Source organism: Myotis daubentonii, chromosome 1, assembly GCF_963259705.1.
Source record: "Myotis daubentonii chromosome 1, mMyoDau2.1, whole genome shotgun sequence".
Lineage (NCBI taxonomy): Eukaryota > Metazoa > Chordata > Mammalia > Chiroptera > Vespertilionidae > Myotis > Myotis daubentonii.
Genome location: NC_081840.1, coordinates 51,113,252 through 51,135,534, shown reverse-complemented (window position 1 = coordinate 51,135,534; position 22,283 = coordinate 51,113,252). Strand labels below are relative to the sequence as shown.

Sequence of the window (22,283 nt, the reverse complement as noted above, 5' to 3'; positions counted from 1 at the left end):
AGGAGTCATTGCACTACCTTTATTGTGGGCATTGGGCCTTTCTTTACCTCATCCTTCTCCCCCTTCCAGTTCTTCTCACTTTTTTCTTTCCTGTTTTCCTGTCGTGACCTGATCCTCCTAGCCTTCTGCTCAAGGCTGGATCACACCTTCTTTTTCATTCTAAAGCATTCTGCACATCATAGGATCACTTATTCAACGAAAATTTATTGAGCACCAACCAAAACACATACCAAGCAATGGTAATAGGTGCCGGCAACAATGAAGATCTTACATGAATCACAAATCACACCAATGGCATTTACCTTTTCTCCTTTTTGCCTCTCCTGGGAATCTTAGCTTTTGGATAAACGCCACAATTCCCACTCCCTTAGCACACGTTTGAGTCTCAACTACTTTATACCATGCAGCTCTGAGCCACCCAAGGGCGCCTGTTCACGAACCAAACCAACCCAACCTGAACTCCAACTCGAAATTTCCGGAAAAGGAATAAAGATCAGAAATGGCATTTTCAGGGTGCTCCCTAGAGCCAACTTCCGCCCACCCAGTACAAACGTAGAGAAACATCCGTAGCTGAGGCCTTACTAAAATTCAGAGAAGACGTCCTACGTCTGATTTCTCACTGAGACATTTAATTGTTTATCTAGGAGGCGGAGATTTTTTTTAAAAGACTGGCACAAAACAACCGGTTGTTATGACAAACGTCTGGAAAGTTCAGCCAATCCGCATGCGGGAACGCCTCCCGCTTAGCCAATGGGAAGAGCGCACCGTGCGTACGGCCGCCCAATGGGGGCGCGAGCGGCGCGGTATTTGAATCCCGGAGCTAGGCGACCTCGAAGATCCCAGCGGTGCGGGCTCAGAGTGCGGACCCAACGGCGCCGCGGACCCCTGTGCCCCCCACTCCCGCCGCGTCCCCCCTCGGGCGGCCGGCACGCCTGCCTGGCCGGTCCCTCATGGCGCTACTCCGACGCCCGACGGTGAGTGAGCCGGGCGACACCGACCCGGGCCGCGGGCTTCGGCCGCGCCGGCCCCTCGGCCGCGTCTCGCTTCTCTCTCCAACTCCGAGCTTCTGGGGAATAGGACGTCCCCACCGACCCCCCGCTTTCCTCTTCTCCCGGCCCCCCGCTTCCCTTTCTAACCCCCTGCTTTCCCCCTCTTCCGGCTGCCCGCTGCCCCGGCGGCCTGTCCTGTTCCGCGGGCCTCTCCGGGCCTGGGCTCCGCAGGCCGGTTCCCGGCCCTGCGGCTCTCCGAGCTGGGGTGGGGGTGGGCAGGCCAGGCCAGCCCTGGGAGGTGGCGCCTGTACCGGGAGCCGCCCGAGCCCGGGCCTGGCGCCCTGGGGCGACCCGAGTGCTCTTGGTTGCTAGAGAGCTAGCGGAACACCCGCCTCTCGGGCTAAGGGATCCGCGGTGGGGGTGGGGAGAGGACGGGAAGAAATTCCGTAGTCAGTAGAGTGTTCTGAATGTTGGATGAGCTTGACCCCACTGATTTCATCTTTGCAAAACTCCAAGTGTTGATGGTGTTTTGGAAATTTTCCCTGCGGGCTTGAATTGTACTTGGATCTACTTTTCCTTTGCTGCTGAGCTCCGGCCTCCTGGCTGTAAGGCTGGTTTGAAAAAGCAGGATAAAAATGTAGTGACATTACCGGGCTTCCACCTTTAAAACGTTGGCAATTACTGTTAGAAAAATTGAACAGTATGACTTACTTTTTTTTTTTTAAACATGTTTTTATTGATTTCAGAGAGGAAGGGAGAGGGATAGAAACATCAATGATAAGAATCATTGATGGGCTGGCTGCCTCCTGCACGCCCCCTACTGAGGGTGGAGCTGGAAACCCCGGTGGTGACCTTCGGGTTCATGGGAAAATGCTCAGCCACTGAGCCACACTGGTGACTTTGGAGAATCCTGATAAGTTGAATACATTCTGTTTTTACTTCCCACCCTTTTGTGATCGAAGTCGAACTGATGAGTAATTTTTGTCTAATCTACCCCATAAAGTTCTTTTATACTCAAATTCTTGAGTTTTCCCTTGCCCTCTCTGTCCTGGTAGGTCCATTCAAACCCCCTGTTGGGAGATTCTTTAAGATTAGGACTCCCAATTTCTGGGGACTAGGACGTGTTGTTTTTTTTTTCTTGTGACATACTTTTCACCTCTATAATAAAATTAAGTTTTTTGGTTATGAATTGCTTTTCCTAGCAGGTTTTGTTTCTAAGCACATTTTGTCTAAAACAGGTAAGGTCAACTAACAATTGTTATTTCATGCAATTCCAACTTTATGTGAATTTCAGAGTAAAACTATTTTACCCATGAAAACTACTTCCTTTCGAAGTAACCTTAACATAAGAGAGAGTCCATTCTATGGTAGCCTCATTTTAAAATGCTGTTGTCTCTACAAGATCATGTCTACACAAGCACTTCTTATTTCTAGAATGGTATTCGAATCAAAGCTAGTTTAGGTTTTAAACAGCCTATTATAACTTAAAAAAAAATCCTCACTGGACGAAGAGAGAGAGAGAGATAGAGAAAGAGAGAGAAAAACATTGATATGAGAGAGAAACATTGATCGGTTGACTCCTGTATGTAACTCTAACTGGGGATTGAACTCACAGCCTTTTGATGTACAGGATAATGCTCCAACCGAGCCACCCAACTGGGGCTTGTTGTAACTTTTTAATATTGTGTCTTAATCATACTTGTTACTTATCCGTGTAAAGGAAGGTTTTTAAATACTGCAAGTAACCTTTCATAGATAGGGTTCTCTAACAAGTGACATGGGTGCTATATGAGAAATAGTCACTGATCTGTTAAGCTCCTAATGGGATTATTATAGACTAGAGGCCCGGTGCATGAAATTCATGCGGGGTTGGGGGGGTCCCCCAGCCTGGTCTGCAACCTCTCCAATCCGGGATCCCTCTCGCAATCCAGAACCACTAGCTTCTCCCATCCAAGTACTAACCAGGCCCGACCCTGCTTAGCTTCCGAGATCAGACGAGATTGGGTGCGTTCAGGGTGGTATGGCCTTGGACCAGAACCACTAGCTTCTAAGCGCTCACCTGCCTGCCTGCCTGATGCCCCTAACTGCTCTCCTGCCTGCCTGATGCCCCTAACTGCTCCCCTGCTGGCCTGATGGCCCTAACTGCTCTCCCCCCCTTGTATGATCCCCCTAACTGCCTATCTGCACTCCCCTCCTAGCCTGTTCCCCCTAACTACCTATCTGCTCTCCCCTCCTGGCCTAAACCCCCTAACTGCCCATCTGTTCTCCCTTCCTCTCTGTGCCTTCAGACCCTGATGCAGGAGTGCTGAGAGCTCTCAGCTGAGGCCACGCCCCCATCCTGATGCCCCCCATCCAGGCCGGGTGGCGTGGCAGACCTGCGGGTGCCTCTGCCCGGAGGTCTGCCCCCGGCAGCAGCCTCATGTCCCGGTGGTGCAAGTCCCTGCCCCCATCCCCGCCCACCAGCTCCTGTGCACTTACAGCCTGTTGAATGGTTGTGACTGGGACACTGTTAGGACCAATTTAGCATATTACCTCTTTATATATATAGATAAGGTAGATGAGTGATCTGCCTAATGTAGAGTGATGTTATCAAACACAAATAGTATTTTTAGATTTCCTGAAATGTACTTTTTTCTCTTGCCAATAGATCTCAGCATATTAACCTTTCCTAAAGCAATTCTGAATTTGGTTATCTGACATTAGCCAAGTGCTTTCAGTTGTCTCAACTCTTTTTAAATTTTTTTAGGTGTCCACTGATTTGGAGAACATTGACACAGAAGTTAATTCTAAAGCGAAGAGTCATGTGACACTCCGGAGAGCAGTTTTAGAAGAAATTGGAAATAGAGTTACAACCAGAGCCACACAAGTAGCTAAGGTAACAGGCTTGAGGACTGTATGGGCACCCACTGGAGCAACATTGTCTGTCCTGCCCTATTCACATATCTTTTCCTTGTAGAAAGCTTCAAACACCAAAGCACCTGTTCAACCCACCAAAACAACAAATGTCAACAAACAGCCGAAACCTGTTGCTTCTGTGAAACCAGTACAGATGAGAATGTTGGCTCCAAAGGTAGGAAGTTCTGAATTTACAAACTTACTTCATGAAGTAGCCTGTTTTTGGCTAGGCTGCAAGGTGCCTTTTCTGCACTGCAACTTTTGAAGAGCATTCACAGTGAGAGCTCTGCTTTGAAATAACATTGTAAGAAATGAATATATATATGCATTTTATTGATGATACCATAATTTAATTTATGACCTTGAATAATAGCTAATTACACCTACATAAATTTAGTGATCTCAGAGTGAAATTTGGTAGTTTTTGTTAAAATAATCGTAAGAATGAACTTGCCCATGAAGACTATGGAAGCTCACAATTCTGTGACTGGTTAGCTCAGCCTGTTCCCCTTCCCCCATGTTCAAGTTCATGCATGCTGTCATTCCTAGATTATATACACTCATGTGATTACCATGAGCTGGCTCTGTTGCAGGTGCTGAGAATACAACAATAACTACTTGACTCTTTCCAGTTCAAAGATATGTATATATTGTATGAAGTTTTTCCAAATAAAACTGGTTATATGAGAAATATATACATCGAACACTTACTATATGCATTCAGTTATATTAAGGCTGATAAACGGGCATCTTGCCTTCAAAAAGCTTGTATAGAAAGGGCATCTGTACCTGAAAATTAAATTAGTAATCCTAGGAAACGATCCTAGATGCACTTCATGGAATAAGTAAGCATTTGTAAGGATAAGGAGAAGCTGACAGGAAAAAGCGCCTTTTGCGGGGAGGAGGGGAACAAAGCAGTAGCAAGAATCAAGGCACCAGATGTGTTTTGGGTAAGGGGTCTACAAGCCTAACTTGGGTCAGGAGGTTTGTGTGAGGAAGCAGAAGATAACGTTGGGAGAAGGTTACAGTTGTATTTGAAGGCCTTGGGATTTGGATTATTTTCCTGAAGGCAGTGATTTTTAACCTTTTTCATCTCATGGCACACAAAGTAGTTATTAAAATTCTGCAGCACACCAAAAAATATATTTTTTTCTGATTTGACCAAAAAAAAAGGTATGATTTCAATTTATTCTATCAGGGAAAAGAACTCAGTGTCCCTGACTAGCCAGGTATTGTATGTTTTAAAAATTCCTGTGACACACCGGTTGAAAATTGCTGCTGTATGGCAATAAGGAATGTGAAGAGTTTTGAGGAGAAGGGAATGATGAAACTGGGTAGGGTGGGAGAAAGGACCATAAATGAGGGGGAATTGCAATTGTCTAAGCTGGAGCTGATGAGGGTCTTGAACCAACCTATACAGATGCTCAGAGACAACATCAAATGTGTCAGGATGTACTAGAACTTCTTTTGCAGACACCTCCTGTATGTCGAAGGAATTCTTTGGATATGTTGCTTGGGGTGGAGGAGTGAGACCCTTAAGCACTGAGTAAGAAACCATCCTATCTAATAATATACAAACATGGTAATTGACCGTACCTTCGCTACTCCTCCCATTGGCTAATCAGCACGATATGGAAATTAACCGCCAACAGAGATGGCGGCGAATTTGCATACTGCAGGCAGGGTGGGACAGTGCGATCTGCCTGCCCCGCCACTTGCCAGGCCTGCCATCCAGTGCGCAACCTGGCGGGCAGCGGGGCCTGCAGTCTGTGTGCGTGGCCTGGCGGCTGGTGGGGCGGGGTGCGGCGGATCACGTTCCACCTGCCCCGCCGCCCACTGGGCCGATCACGATCAGCCTGACCCGTCCCACCGCTCACCGGGCCTGCCATGTGTGTGTGGTGGGCAGCGGGGCGGGGTGGCGGCCTGCCATCTGCCACCCAGGGAGCCAGCCTAAGCCAGCAGGTAGTTATCTCCCGAGGGGTCCCAGACTGTGAGAGGGCACAGGTCCCGCTGAGGGACACCCCCCATTCCCCCCCCCCCACCAGTGCACAAATTTTTGTGCACCGGTCCTCTAGTTTAGGAATAAATTAATAAAAAACAGGGCAGTCAGGAGAGAGAGGTAGCTTAGGGGAAGGTGTCTTGTTTGGCTTTAGATGTGTTGAGGTAACAGAAAGACATCCACTGGGAAATATAGTTAGAAATGGACCAGCAACATCAGAAGGAGGGACAGACTTGGGAAGCTTCTACCTGGAAGAGGTGGTGGCAAGATGTTGCTGTACATAAAACAAAAAAACCTTCAAATCAAGAACTATAAAGCTCCGAACAAATACTCAAGATCAACCTTCCCTTAATGGGCCTTTCCTGGGAGGTTGCCAGTGGCCTCCTAAATGCCAGTCCCAGAGCAGCTTTTCAGACCTTGAGCTCTTGACTATTACTAAGCATTTATATGGGTGACTGTTTATGTGGTTCCTCCTGCACTACAGGAGGGCCATTTGTCAGTATATTTTAGATGGTTATTCTCCATACCTAGTAAATCTGTTTTTAAAAATTTATCCTAAAAAAATGGTCACAGAGACAGCAGAGGACTTTTAAATAATGTTGTAATGAATATCTCATAATAGAGACATATTCTCTATTAAGAGATCAGTTAAATCCATTCAATGAAATGCTGTGAATACCATGTTTTAACAGAATACTTAAAGATGTCAAAATGCATGTTACAGCCCTGGCTTGTGTGACTCAGTTGGTGAGGGGTCATCCTGTGCACAAAGGGTTGCCAGTTCAATTCCTGGTTAGGGCACATGCCCGTTGCGCACTTGGGGGTGTTCATGAGGCAGCAAATTGATGTTGCATTCTCACATTGATGTTTCTCTCCCTTCCTCTCAAAAGTCAATAAACTATTCTTTTTTGAAAAATGCATGTTACATTAGAAAACATTCAAATTATCACATATGATGCAATGAAACCCCAAATTTGCTTTTAAAAATGTTTTCATATGCAAAATATTGATGATACTTACTTTTTAGTATTATGTTGGGCTTAAGATTGATTTTTATTTTCTTCCTTAAAATTGTCAGATTTTTTTCACCATAGATACATGTTACTATTTGAATTGAAGAAGGAAAAAAGACCAAAAAAAAAAAAAAAGCGAAGAACCAAAAATATTGTGAACAAAACAAAGGAGAAATTTCCTTCAGAACTTCACTCTCTGAGTTCCCTTTTCTCCACATCTTGGCTGACTCCTTTTTCTCTAGCTTCCTGACAAAATTGAGGCCACTGTGTTTCAGATAAAGAATTATGGACCTGTAGCTCAGTTTATCTAAAAACCATTTCTGTGATTGAAACATGCTTCTAGTTTCAGAATATATGGGGGATTAATGAACAAGAATTGTTTCCAATTCAAAGGTACTTTTCTCTGAAAAAGAGTACAGGAGTGACCATGACATTTACAATGTAGGGAAGCCACACCCGGCAGGGTAGCCCCTCTGCTCGCCTGTCTCCCATCAGCCCTCTAGCTTTTGCTCTGTCCTCTGCTCCATCTGCAGAGTCACTGTTGCTCCGTACAGGTGTTCAAAATGCCTGTCCCTATAGCTGCTTAAAATGCCAGTGAAGCACAGGGTGTCTGACAGCAGTGAGCCCTTCCATTCCATTCCACGGCATATTACATTCCCTAAAGCTAATCAGGGTAACTGATTTCACCTTTCTACAGTTGTGTGTGCCTATGTATTCACGAGTACACAGTCTCTGCTACAAATTGGGAACTGATCAGAATCAAGTTTTACTTGGAGTCTTTCCTTGTTGCACTTAATTGACATTGATTTATGATGTTTGGCATCATAAATTTAATAAATGAAGAAACTCTGGCCTGGCCAGTGTAGTTCAGTGGTTGAGTGTCAACCTATGAACCTGGAGGTCACAGTTTGATTCCTGGTCGGGGCACATGCCTGGGTTGTGGGCTTGACCCCCCATTGTTGGGTGTGCAGGAGGCAGCCGATCAATGATTCTCTCTCATCATTGATGTTTCTACCCCTCTTCCCTCTGAAACCAATAAAAACATTTTTTTTTTTTTAAAAAAAGAAGAAACTCTTTTACTAAGATTTGTGTAAATACCTCTATATTTGCCCATCAGTATTAATTGTTCTTTTAACAGACCCAACTCACTCAATGTCGGTACTTGGAGAATTTCAGTAGCCTTGACTCACACTTCACCCAGCTCTTAATCAAACAGAAGTTCAAGTTCAGCAAAATCTCACATCTTCATTGTTTCTGATTGACTTTTCAGTTGTCTCTGACAGTTCACATAACTCATTTGTTCGTCTAACTTGAAGGTTTTAATTCTTTAGGCTGATTTTGTCATTCAGAGGTTTGTGCTGCATAACTGGCTGATACAGTTTTTTATTTTACATGCAGTAGCCCTGGGCAGAGGGCCCCACAGTTAGTTTATAGGGCTTAGGCTACTACTTGCAGGATGAGTGGGATCTTAAGAAAGATTTTAGAATAATTAAGCTGGAGTCCAAAAGGAATGCTTTTAGAAAACTATTCTGGGGGTTTGGAGATATAGCTAAACTCAGGTGTACTTCTGAACAGACATGAGTAAACATTTCAAGCTGCTGAGGCAGCACATGACGATACAGTGGGGCCTTGACTTACGAGTGTCCCGACTAACGAGTTTTTTGAGATGCCAGCTGTCTCTCAGCCGATTTTTTGCATTGAGTTGATAGAGTAATTTGAGTTAACGAGCTCCTTAACAAGCTGGGTCTCAAAGTCAAGGCCCCACTGTAATCTCTGCTTCCTTAAACCAGCTTCCTGGAACTGACTGCCCTCCCTGGGGAGAGTAAAAATGCTTATCCTTGAAAAAGGTGACCTTACACTGCAGCTGCATGTGCTTATTAAAATGTGCATTCTATTCCAGTCACTCTTGCTCAGTGAGTTCAGTTGCCTTAGGATAAATCTAAACTCCTTAGTTAGATTCTTGCTCACCTTTCCAGCACATCTTTGCATACCTCACGTGCTACCTCCCACCATCCCAAATTAGTGTGTAGTCCCTACACTTGCCTTTATCTCTTGGCTTCTGCTGGGACTTTGTACTGGTGTACCTTTTCCCTACTCATTTTCCTGAAGGTCTTCCCCTCTCTGGTCACTGTCCCTAGGTTTCTCCCTGGTACCCCAAGTAGCATTTCTTATTTATTCTAGCCCCTTGGAATTCTTATATTCTTGAATAAATGTCATGCCTACCAGAATACCTCTTATTCTCCTGGCCCTTTCTTGGTTTAATAACTTTGATTTAAGAGGGAAGGGCCTGTTTCGAATTGCTGTGTATATCTTGTTGGTAATGTTTTATCCTTTTCTAAGATTGGAAACTATAATCATTGAGCTTTAATGTAAATCAAAATTGTTTATTATATAGCATTCTCTTTCTATATTTATTACTTTAATACGTATTCTTTACAGCCTACCAATTCTGTTAGGTTTTACTTTGAGAAGTACCTCTCATTCTTTTAAAAGGTAATGGTTTATTTATACTTCATTACTAAACACTTGCTTTAACTTAATATATTTTTAATGTGTGATTTGAAAAAAACACACCCCATCAATATAAGAAAATAATTAGTGGGTGTATACTTGCTCGGTCTTTGCTTCCTCCTCCTATTTTATTCATAGGCTGGAATGTGCTTTTCTGCTTTTTAGTTTCCAAACATTTTCTCAGTTTAGAATAAATTAATTGGCGAGAAGAAAGCATTACACTGGCAGAAGAGGCTACTGCTAAAGTGAACTGTCAGCTGGAGGAATCTCTGAACCCAGGTGTCTAAGCTTCTTTCAATAAATATTCATCAAGCACCTACTCTGTGGTAGGGATGACATAAGTATTTGAGATACCTAGTGAACAAATCAATTTAAATAAATGTAGGGTTATAGAGCTCACATTCCAGGAGAGGTAGAAAGAAAATAATACATACCATACATACGTAAACTCTATAATATATTAGGCGGTTATAGGTTATATGGGAAAAACACACTAAGAGAAATGAAACACATGTGGTGGGAATAAGAAGCAGATGACCATTTTAAGTAGAAGTCAGGAGAGACCTCAATGAGAAGGTAGCATTTAAACAAAACTTGAAGAAGTTGAGGGAGTTACCCATCGAATACAGGAACAAGCGCATTCTGGGAAGTGGGAGCCTGTTTGCAGCAGGGGAGGCTAGTAGGTTGGAGTGAAGCAAACTAAGGGAGAGGAGCAGGAGACTGGTCAGCAGGGAACAGGAAGATCAGGTCCTGCAGAGCCTGTAAGCCATTGTGAAGACTTAGGGTTTCACTTTGAGTAAATTAGAGAATTTTAAAGGGGAGTATATCTCTAAAGACTTCATCTACTGCATCATGAGTTATTCACCTGAAATTTGTTGTTTTGGCTTTAACATATTTTATTGATTGACTAGAGGCCCGGTGCACAAAAATTTGTGTACTCGGTGGTGTTGGGGGAGGAGGTCCCTCCGCCAGGCCTGTACCCTCTCGCAGTCTGGGACCCCCTCGGGGGATGACCACCTGCTGGCTTAGGCCTGCTCCCCGGGGGATTGGGCCTAAGATGGCAATCAGACATCCCTCTGGCAGCCCGGCAGCCCTCGGGGGATGTCTACTTGCCAGCAGGAAGCAGACCTAAGCTGCAGTCGAACATCCTTAGTGCTGCTGAGGAGGCAGGAGAGGCTCCCACCACCACCGCTGTACTGGCAGCCATCAGCCTGGCTTGTGGCTGAGCAGAGCTCCCCCATGTGGGAGCACATTGACCACCAGAGGGCAGCTCCTGCATTGAGTGTCTGCCCCCTGGTGGTCAGTGTGTGTCATAGTGACCAGTCATTCCCAGTCTTTCTGCTGTTAGGGTCAGTTTGCATATTACCCTTTTACTATATAGGATAGAGGCCTGGTGCACGGGTGGGGGCCGGCTGGTTTGCCCTGAAGGGTGTCCTGGATCAGGGTGGGGGTCCCGCTGGGGTGCCTAGCCAGCCTGGATGAGGGGCTGATGGCTGTTTTCAGGCTGGCCGCACCCCCTTCAGGGTGGGGATCCCCGCTGGGGTGCCTGGCCAGCCTGGATGAGGGGCTGAGGGTTTTCAGGCTGGTCAAGCCCTCCAGCAACTGAAGCTCCCAGCCTCTCTCTCCTTTTTTTTTTTTTTTTAATTCTGGGATTTATTTACCTTCTATAATTGAAACTTTGTTGCCGCTCCAGCTCTGAGGCCACGACCTGCTGAAAGCAGGTATCTGGGGTTTGTTTAGCTTCTATAATTGCAACGTTGTTGCTTAGAGTGGAGCTCAGAGCCTGGCCGCAGCAGGGAGGAAGCTTGGCTTCCTCCATCACTGGAGCAAGCAAGCCTCCTGCTCGCTTCAGCTGTGTGGCTGCCGGCCACCATCTTTGTTGGCCGTTAATTTGCATATCTTGCTGATTAGTCAATGGGAAGTGTAGCAGAGGTATGGTTAATTTCAATCTTTGTCTATTATTAGATAGGATTGCTTGACTTTAGAGATACGTGACAGAGACAGAGTGAAACATCGATTTGTTGTTCCACTTATTTATGCATTCATTGGTTGCTCCTTGTATGTGCCCTGACTGGGGATAGAAGTTGCAATGTTGGCGTATTGGGACGATGCTCTAACCAACTAATCTACCTGGCCAGGGTTATATGATACTTTTAAACCAATTAGCTCTGCATGTATTTGATGAAGGCTGCTCCTAAAGTGGTAATACATACACTTTAATTTGCCAATGTAGGATCCTTATCCTGCACCTGAGGATATCTCCATGAAGGAAGAGAACCTCTGTCAAGCTTTCTCTGATGCTTTGCTCTGCAAGATTGAAGATATTGATAATGAAGATTGGGAGAACCCTCAGCTCTGCAGCGACTACGTTAAGGATATCTATCAGTATCTGAGACAGCTTGAGGTGAGTGGTCCTTTGTGTTTTGGTTGTGTAAACAGTGTCAAATGTACCACACAGCTGGGAAGGAAACGAGTTCAGCTCTTTAAACTTTTAATTCTCCCAACAGGTTCTGCAAACCATAAGTCCACATTTCTTAGATGGAAGAGATATAAATGGACGCATGCGTGCCATCCTGGTGGATTGGCTGGTACAGGTGCATTCCAAGTTTAGGCTGCTGCAGGAGACCCTCTACATGTGCGTCGCCATTATGGATCGATTTTTACAGGTAAGTGTGGCTGCGGGGACTTTGTACCAGGGGTTCACAGAACATTGCGTTTATGGGATGTCAAAGTGTGGTAGCTCTGAAGAAAAGACCAAAAGCCAATTTATGAGAAGCCAGAGAACTTCAGGGGCTAGAATGGGAAGCTCTCCAAGTGTGTCAAACCTCTGGTGGTTCTGAGCAATGGGGGGCATTTTAGTTCGGCCAGCCTGCTGAACAGGCTGGGGGAAGTACGGCATTGCCTCAGTCACTCCTGAAGGAGGTATGCCAGCAGATGGTCTGCAGTCAGTCTGAAGCCTGTGGGGCCTGTGATGCTGGCTTTCCTGGCCTGCTTGCAGTTTCCATAGTGTAGTATTCTTTGGTGAGCTTCCTCTGAAAAGAGGAGTTTGGTTAGAGAACTTGAAAGTTTCCAGCCAGGTGTGACATTGAATCATGGTAGAAGTGGAGGAGGCAGAATTTTTTTTTTTTTTTTTAGAATTTTTTTATAAAAGCGTTGGGGTACGTGGGGGGAGTGTATTAGAATGAAATCTCAAGTAAGGACTGTAAGAAATTAAGGTGAGAGGCAGAGTGATCATCAAAATATTTATCAATTGGTAACTCAAAAACACCAACCACTTAGAAGAAATTCCAGGCATAAACCATGAGTGTGTAATCTACCAAACAGTAGCCTTGCAGATATGATTTATTTATGTAAAGTCAACGTTTATGATACAGGTTTAGGTCAAGTATAAACAATACAACAATAACTGTGTTTATAATTAATGACCCTAAGATACTACAGAATCCTAAGAAACCATAGTGGTTTTCATTATACAAGTGATTTACATTATACAGTCATATTTTTGGTAGTTTCCAGTAATTAGAGTTGAAGCAAGAAAAGCAAAGTCCCAGTTTTGTTTTTGTTTTTCTAAGGAATTAAGGGGGGCACTTATACCCTAGACTGAGATTTTCACTGACTATGAAACGTCTATGAAAGATGCTTCAGACTGAATAAAGAGTATACTTTTGGTGAGGATGACAGAAACATTGAAGAATCTCCTTCCTTGTCCCCAGGAGGCCGTTGAATTCCTGCTTTTGGCTTGGCCTTGTGCTGATTCAGACCATGTTGAGTGCCACGTTGGGGCTTCCCTAGGCACTCCAGCCAGGACAGCGGGCATGGAGCAGTGCCTGGGAGCTTCATTGTCATGCATAATTCTTCTCCACTCAGCAATTGAGTCCTCTTGGACTGGTGTCTGAATCTCTTATCAGACCATCTGTTTTTACGTTGGGGAAAACACATAATTCATAGGGTTTTTGATTCGATGAGGTGATTGTTAGAATCTTAGCATTGCGCCTGGCATGTCATGAGTACTCAGTAACAGACAGCTGCTGTGAGCAGTGGTGGTACCGGCTATTAACATTTAGGCCTCCGATGTGAGAGAGTCGATGTGCACATCTCCAGGACTTGGTTCCCTCTCACTCTTTTCCACCCAGATTTCCAGTCTTCTTGTTAGGTATGACTTGGACACATTCTTCTCCAATTAGGTCCAGCCAGTCTCTCGTAAGAAGCTTCAACTGGTTGGAATTACAGCTTTGCTTTTGGCCTCCAAGTATGAGGAAATGTTTTCTCCAAATATAGAAGACTTCGTTTACATCACAGACAATGCGTATACCAGTTCCCAAATCCGAGAAATGGAAGCTCTAATTTTGAAAGAACTGAAATTTGAGTTGGGTCGGCCTTTACCACTACATTTTTTAAGACGGGCATCCAAAGCTGGGGAGGTAAGTGCCTCCAATTCTGTAGGAGACTTTATTTTGCTGCTTGTTGTCTCAACCCAGAAACATTGATCCAATTAAAGTGAAACTTATGAATTTATAGGATACATCTTTTAGGTAAGTCCCAATACTTATTGCATCAGCTCTTAAGAGAAATGACCTCATATTCTGTGTTTGACATACTGTGGAGTAGAACGGTTCCTGGGAAGGAAGAATGAGTTTAGTGGATTTGTGTTCTTAGTCTTCCATCCAGAAATTTGCAAGATAATAACTGTGCTCCTTCCTGTCTCTGGCTTTTCTTTCGTAGGTTGATGTTGAGCAGCACACGTTAGCCAAATATTTGATGGAACTGACTCTCATCGACTACGACATGGTGCATTATCACCCTTCCAGGGTGGCAGCGGCTGCTTCCTGCCTGTCCCAGAAGGTTCTAGGCCAAGGAAAATGGGTGAGTATTGGATTTAAGAAGAAATTTGTCAAGTCATATTATAGGACCTCTTGGCAGGAAAGGCATTAGCATTTTTACAATTCTGTCCTTCAGCAGTTGTTAAGAGTCCAAAGGCATAAAAAAAGCTGTTGGAATGATCCAGATGGAGAGAGGTGATGACACCATGGTACACATGCGTTACAGAGTCATAAAGAATGAGGACGGCCCTGGCCAGTTTGTTCAGGTTAGAGCATCAACCCTAGGACTGAAAGGTCTTAGGTTCGATTCTTGGTCAAGAGCATGTACCTCAGTTGCAGATTCAATTCCCAGCCCTGGTCGGGGTGTGAGTAGGAGGCAACCAACTGATAAGTCTCTCTCACATGGGTGTTTCTCTCTCCTTCCCTCCTTCCCTCCCTCCCTCCTTCCCTCCCTCCCTCCCTCTCAACCTTTTCTTCCACATTCTCTAAAAATCAGTAGAAAAAATATCTTCACTCCTAGGGTGAGGATTAAGAAAACAAATTAGGAAGGCCACCAAGAACTAATAGGCTAAGATTTCTTGGATATTTTGTTAAGTGAAACAAGCAAATTGTGAAGCACACAAGACAAAGCAAGGCCAAAGCCCAGCTGATTCGCCAGTACAGATAAAATGAGCCACTTTTAGATTCATACAAGGAGACAAAGATGCTAGCTCCTCAGGTCCTTGTCTCGCTTGCCAAAGAGAACAACATTGAAACAAAAGGGACTGGATGACTGCAGTGCAGGGCATGGGATGCCCTTTGTGCAGGAGCCTCTTCTAGACTGCCACCAAGCAGTTGTATAGTCTGTAGCTGAACCTGAGAGCAGCAGAGAAGAGCCTCCTCAGAACAAGGAGGTGATGAGAAATGGTCTCCTAACACCTCCCAGGGGAGATAGGGAGGTGAGTGGGAGCTGGCTTAGAGGCAGCTCCTCCCAAGCTGGCCAGCCCCTCGTTCCGGGAGGGTCACGAGACAGATAAGCCGTGGCTCAGGCCTCTGCCTGCACGGCCTATGTGGATACATGCAAGATACCAAGGCATCATGGCAGAGCTGCTTCCTCCATACAAGTGTGTATAGTTAACACTTTATGTAAGAAAGAAGGGCAGTAAGAGAGTATATGTGTGTGTGTTTATGTATTTGCTAAGTTTTAAAAAAATGAAGGAAGACCAAAAAGGAGTGTAGATGGATACCCATTGACTTAGGTGGGAACAGGGGAGAAGGTGGAGGATGGGAGCAGGACTTCTGGCTATAATTTTTATTAACTTGTATACAATATAATGTAACTTTTTAACTTTTGAACAGTGGAAATGTTTTATGCAAACCATAAAATGGAACTAAGCAGAAACAATTTCACTATCAAATTGATAATAGAACATAGGGAAGAATTAATTCAAATGACTTTTGAACACAGCATTCTGACTATGCATCCTTAGTGGGATTTGAAGTTAGACAAAACAAAGGACCAAAAAAGGCAACATACTTATAGTTTACTTAGGAAGTTTGTTAATAATCTGTTATTATAATTCTGAAACTATTTATGTATTGTAGGATAAATAAATAAACATTTAAATTATTAAGGATTTAAAATGTTCACTATAAGTAGAAAGAGAAAATATTGTTAGTAATTAAACACAAAAGGGAAAACCCTGTAACATTAAATCTGTTTTGGAAATGTCAGTAAATGCATAATGAAGGAGCCGAGAAACAATGGCCACCCAGTAGCAGTCAACATACCTAGTAGCCACATCTTTTTTTTTTTTTTTTTAATTTGATACTTTATTTTATTTTATATATTTTTTTAAATATATTTTATTGATTTTCTACAGAGAAGAAGGGAGAGGGAATAGAGAGTTAGAAACGTCAATGAGAGAGAAACATCAATCAGCTGCCTCCCGCACACCCCCCACTGGGGATGTGCCCGCAACCAAGGTACATGCCCTTGACCAGAATCGAACCTGGGACCCTTCAGTCCGCAGGCCGACGCTCTATCCACTGAGCCAAACCGGTCAGGGCTAATTTGATACTTAAAAAAAATATATATATATATATATATATATATATATATATATATATATATATATATTTTATTGATTTTTTACAGAGAGGAAGGGAGAGGGATAGAGAGTTAGAAACATCGATCAGCTGCCTCCTGCACACCCCCTACTGGGGATGTGCCCGCAACCAAGGTACATGCCCTTGACTGGAATCGAACCTGGGACCTTTCAGTCCACAGGCCGATGCTCTATCCATTGAACCAAACCAGTTACAGGCCTAGTAGCTACATCTTGAATACAACTATGGCTCCTTTAAGAAGGCTGACTTCAGGGCTGTGGCAGGAGAAGTACAAGATGAGCAAGATAGCAAGCAAAGATCAGTGCAGTGGGTCACATCAAAAGGAAATGGGAACTGGCTTCAAAAGGCTTTTACTGACAAAATTTGAGCATGACAAGGAATAGTGAAAGTAATAGATTATAATACATTTCAAAAATTCACAAGTCCATAATGATAAGAAGGAAAGAAAAATGGAAAGGAAAGGAAACAGGCCCTGGCCAGATAGCTCAGTTGGTTAGAGCATCACCCCAATACGCCAAGGTTGCAGGTTCAATCCCTAGTCAGGGCATGTACAAGAATCAACCAAGGAATGCATAAGTAAGCGAAACAACAAATCAGTGTTTCTCTCTCTCCCTCTCTCCCTCTCCCTCTTTCTCTCTCAAACCAATCAATAAGTAAAAAATTTTAAAAGTAAAGAAAGATAAGGAGGAAGAAGATAGGAAGAGAGAGAAAGAAAGGGGCGGCTTTTTTATAATCAGTCAAAAGCCAGCTATTTACAGTGGAAAGAATGGTAGAGTTAGAAATGAACCAATGTAATGCATCAATTGATACTTATGTCATTAGGTGAAATTTTGGGGCATGAGATCCACATGGTCTCAAAATATCACCTCACAGATAACGTAGTAATACTGAAGAAAAACTGTACCTTTACGATGGAGAAGTTTTATATATATACTAGAGGCCCAATGCACGAAATTCATGAAAGAGTAGGCCTTCCCCCTGGTTAGGTTGAAACAGCCCCAATGAGGTCGGGACGGCCCCGGTGAGGTTGGGACAGCCCTGGTGAGATCAGGACGGCCCCAGTGAGATCAGGATGGTCCTGGTTAGGTTGCAACGGCCCCGGTGAGGTCGGGACGGCCCTGGTGAGATCAGGACAGTCCTGGTTAGGTTGCAACGGCCCCAGTGAGGTTGTAACGGTTCCAGTGAGGTTGAAACGGTTCCAGTGAGGTTGCAACGGCCCCAGTGAGGTTGTAACGGTTCCAGTGAGGTTGAAACGGCCCCGGTGAGGCTGAGACGGCCCCGGTGAGGTTGGGACGGCTCCAGTGAGGTTGGGACAGATAATGGGGACCAGTATAGACTGATGAACAGGGGTAGATGCAGAGGCAGAGCAACATTGAACAGATTGTCAAACTACAGTGGGAAGCCGGGGGAGATCAACCGAAGGACTTATATGCATGCATATAAGATTAACCAATGGACACAAGACACCGGGGGTGTAGGGGCCGGGGGAATGTCAAGTGGGGGAAAAAAAGGAGACATATGTAATACTCTTTGTAATACTTTAAGAAATAAAAATTATGAAAAGGTTAAAAAAAAAAAAAAGAGTAGGCCTTCCTACCCTAGGCTGCTGGCACCAGCTTCCCTCTGGCACCCAGGACCCAGGCTTCCCTCTGGCTATTGGCACCCAGGCCCCAGGCCTCCCTTGCAGAGGGAGGCCCTGCCCACCTGCTGTAGCCCGCCAGTCGGTGGCCTGGGCCTCCCTCTGCGGGATGATCATGGGGCGATGGCCGGCCCCCAACCAATTGCACCGCACCCGCCTTAGCTGGCCTGGCGCCAGTGTGTGTCATAGCAAGGGTGGTCATCCAGATGGTTGTTCTGCTGTTCAGCCATTCAGTTGATTTGCATATATCCGTAGGATATGTGTGTGTGTATATATATATGTATATTGTGTATACACACACACCTACAATTTTTATATAATACACATGGTGAGGTGAAAGGTTTACAATTATATGCAAAACAGTTTATTCTTGTATTAGTATTAATTATTGTATTATTTTCCACACAAACAATACAATTGCATATATATATAGGGTATCCCCCCAAAAATGCATACATACTTTAACAGCCGATAGCTACTAAATGAAAATGAAATGTATTTTAATAAACACTGCCTTTATAATTATTCAAAGTCTGTGTATACATTTTTTGGCACACGCTGAAATACTTTTTGTTGCACTATTTAAAGGTGAGTTGCAGACACCATGATAAAGTGGCAAAATGTCAATTGATGAATCTACACAAAGGATATAAGATGTTCATTATATTATTCTTTCAGTTTTTCTGTAGATTTGAGATTTTTTGAAATAAAAAGCTTAAGGTAAAAAGGCCACTGGTATATGAATGGTACCTAGTTCTGGTACCAATGGCTCATTTTAGCCAAATTACATTACTCTCAGACATGCTTCCTTGGGCTCTAAACCTACTAACTACAGGTCTCCCTGTTTTCTGGGAATTGACTTCATAGTACCAATAGTTGTGTGTTATTTCAGGATTCGCTCCTGTTCAGTTCTTTTTTTTCTTTAATCTTTTTTAGTAGTAAGATTAAGTTGTGGTTTATTTTTCCCAATTCCATTGTACCTGTGAAAGAGATGTACTTCAGCTTTTAGTATTTATCACAGAACTGAAATAAAGTCAGGTTACATATCTTCATACATGAAGTCTTATCAATCAACACTGTCTTTTGCTTGAATTTTGTTCTCTGGGAGGCTGGGTATGGAGGCTTCTCTGAGCACTCTCTGTTCTCCAGGGCTTGTGAGAGTCCTGGGTGGCCTTTGCTCGTCCCGATTCAGTAAATTAGTTGCTGCCTATGGCCTAGCTGTTGTCTGACTGACAATATGGCTCTTGAGCTCCCCGCCAGCCACTGCCATGCTGGGCTTTGATGAGGGCTATGTGACATGCCCTAGTCCCAGGTTTCTGCCATAATTGTGACAGGCGTTCCTTTGTGGGTTTTGTTTGTCCTCTGCCCCACTTGCCATTCCCTTTCAGTGTGGTGAGAGGGGTAAGCAAGAAGCTTTGTTACGTGAAGTACCCTACTTACCCTGTGGAACCTTCTTTAAAAAGATGATGATAGGGGAACTTTGACTTGATTTAGCTGAGAGCCGCACAACATCCTGGCTTAGTCCTGGCTGCTCTGCTGGGACCAGGAGGGACGGACGTTTGTTCTTTTACAGCTTTTACACAGAAATGTCAGCATGTGTAAGATGGGCTCTTCTGAAGAAGTGGAGGCTTTATCGTGCCCCTCTCTTGCGTTGTGTTCCAGAACTTAAAGCAGCAGTATTACACTGGATACACGGAGAACGAGGTGTTGGAAGTCATGCAGCACATGGCCAAAAACGTAGTGAGAGTAAACGAAAACCTGACGAAGTTCATCGTAAGTACTCCTTGCTAAGCTGTGAAAGGTATTTGACCGTGGACTTTGCATATGAGAGTATGTGTATCTCTTTGTGTTTTCATGTAAATATATTGGCATATGTGTGAGAGTTTGTTTTAGCACAAGCTCTATATTTTTCTAGTACACAGTGGATGGAGCATACTGATAAATGCTGAAAGCAGTTTTGGACTGCCATGCGTCCAAAATGGAAACCATCCCCATTCCATATGCGCTGGAATATTTACGAATTTAAGTTACCATAATTTTTTTTTTTACAAACCTAGAGATGTCACTAACAAGTCTGATTTTAAAATTGGGCGACCAGAGTTGATACGCGAGGTTTGTGGCTACAGAAGCACTTGGTGTGTGGGGAAGGTCTATAGACGCTGATGGCGTGCAGAGGGTTAAAGCAGGCCAACGATGCCCAGGCCCAGATTAGTCATCCAGGCAGCCAGCTGTTCAACAGACGTATCCACGCCTGTCCCAGCGCCCGGTGGGCTCAGCCAGCAGGGAGCGCTGGTCGGCGGGTGGTCGGAACAGCAGGGGCCCACCTCAGATGGCCCAGAGGAAGGCTTGGGTATCTGGGTGATGTTGCTCAGGGCCTTTGTCCAGGATCCTTTGGGACAGTGATGAAAGGCACCTGCCTAGCGAGCATGTGAAGGAGGGGCAAGAAACCCATTCGGGACGCGTCCCGTGTGGCCCCCCCGAGAGGAGGAGCCCGGGAGATTGGGCCCTGCCCTGTGCTTGTATGACACAGAATGTCAGCTTCACAGAGAGTGAGGCATTTGTACCTCACGCCCGGGTTTGCTTTCTTACGTGTAGCTTCAGCACGATAGCACACAGTGGAAGCAGAATGTTTAAGTCCTGAGGGTGTTGTCTGGCCTCTGCTAAGCACAATTGCCACTCAATGTTTATTGCCAGGTATTGCTGCCAGGCCTGGCCATCCTGTTATATCCTGATGGTGCTTAGGTACAATAAGCACAGCTTCCACCTCCCACCCCTCTGGTAGGGAGCCTGCGCCTTGGAGCTGGAAGTCATTTGGTACTACCAGCTGGGCCTGCTCCATTACTTGGCATGGAAGGAAGTTGTCAGGCACAACACAGTGTGGCCTCAGAGCACTTGCTGGCATCACCCTACCACCTGAGATTGTGGGCCTGGCCCTTCAGTACTTGTAAATTAGACTAGGGACAAGGTGTCAGGGGACGGAAGGGGGTCCTGATGTATCCTTAACCACAGATGACTTCTGCAGGCCATCAAGAATAAGTATGCAAGCAGCAAACTCCTGAAGATCAGCACGATTCCTCAGCTGAACTCAAAAACCATTAAAGAGCTCTCCCTCCCTCTGATGGGGCAGTCCTAGGCCCCGGTGCTCGGGAAGGCGCTTCGTCTGGCCCTTTCGCTTGCTCATTTGGAACTTGCGACTTTGTATGTAATTCTTTGGTCTACTCCATGAAACCTCTTCTCAGACCTATTTTCTAACTATATATTGAGGAAAAATAAAGCTATTGATTTTTCTTAAGGTATCCTGTGTGCATTTGTGCATTCTATACTGAATAAGTCAGTAGATACTTGCTTTGACTAATTTCTCTTTGAGCTATATGCATACAGATTATTGCCTTCATAGCTTTGGGAACGACCTTCCTACCATTTTTCTCAAATGGAAAATCTAGAATTTGGCTTTAGTGATTGCCTACTGATTCCTAAACTTCCTGAATATGAAAAGATTGATTCATTATGAAAATTTAAAAGGAGAGGCTAATCATGGCTATTCCCTTTCTAGAACCTACTCAATTATTCTCTTAATTCCCATACAGAACACCTGGCCCACTGGGACTGTGGCTACCAGAGTAACCATCACAATGGGTCTCAATCTCACAGGCTCACTGAGACTGGGAATAGCAGCCCAAAGGGGCCTGTGACATCCTGTTAAAGTAGAAACTTGGGATGCAGTTTCCTGTTGTGCTGTTTCAACTACATTATGGGTTACTTTTTTTTTTTTTCCAGCAGGCGTGTGATCACATTCAACATTGTTTTCTAAGGGAGAATGCATTCTCAGTTTCCAACCACTAACTTAAAAAACAAAACCCTCCTAAAATAAATGTGTCTCTTATAGCAACAACTTCCCAAACTATTAGTTCAACAAGATGTTAATTGGACTTTTGAGGAAAAGGAGTTAGTCATACATTGGGAAACATCACAAATGCATGTGAGATTCTTAAAGATTCTGAGGTGCTTCAGTAACTAAACTCATTTCACTCAGTGTTTTGGAACCTGGATGTGGCTACAAGCTGCCTTCTACATGACAGCGAAGCCCACAGGTGCCTGGTTCTGTGACTGGCGCTGACTGTCCCCGAGGAGAACCCGCTCTGGCCAGGGCTGGCTTCTCACCCCTTCCCCTGGGCAGGCCAGCAGCCCTCCTGACTAGCCGAAGCGTTTAGATAGAGACACTAGTGTAAAGTTTTATAAATCCTCTTGTTGAGATAGTGGGACTTGTTCCCATGGTAGCCTCAGACACTGACAGATGACTAAGTGTGA

General features: G+C 44.5%; 1 protein-coding gene across 2 annotated transcripts; it reads left to right on the top strand.

Annotated features, from left to right (window-relative positions):
• The first annotated feature begins 788 nt into the window (after positions 1 to 788).
• CCNB2 (cyclin B2) lies at positions 789 to 21,271 on the top strand. 2 transcript variants are annotated; one of them, XM_059699630.1, is made up of 9 exons: positions 789 to 974; positions 3,736 to 3,864; positions 3,946 to 4,059; positions 11,641 to 11,811; positions 11,915 to 12,073; positions 13,592 to 13,828; positions 14,130 to 14,270; positions 19,638 to 19,748; positions 20,985 to 21,271. In XM_059699630.1, exons 1-9 carry the CDS (start codon positions 951 to 953, stop codon positions 21,009 to 21,011), a joined length of 1,113 nt encoding a protein of 370 aa, XP_059555613.1. In that variant the 5' UTR covers positions 789 to 950; the 3' UTR covers positions 21,012 to 21,271. The 2 variants fall into 2 exon arrangements, with proteins under 2 accessions (XP_059555613.1, XP_059555609.1); XM_059699626.1 differs by having other exon boundaries at positions 790 to 974; positions 20,998 to 21,271.
• The last annotated feature ends 1,012 nt before the right edge of the window (positions 21,272 to 22,283 follow it).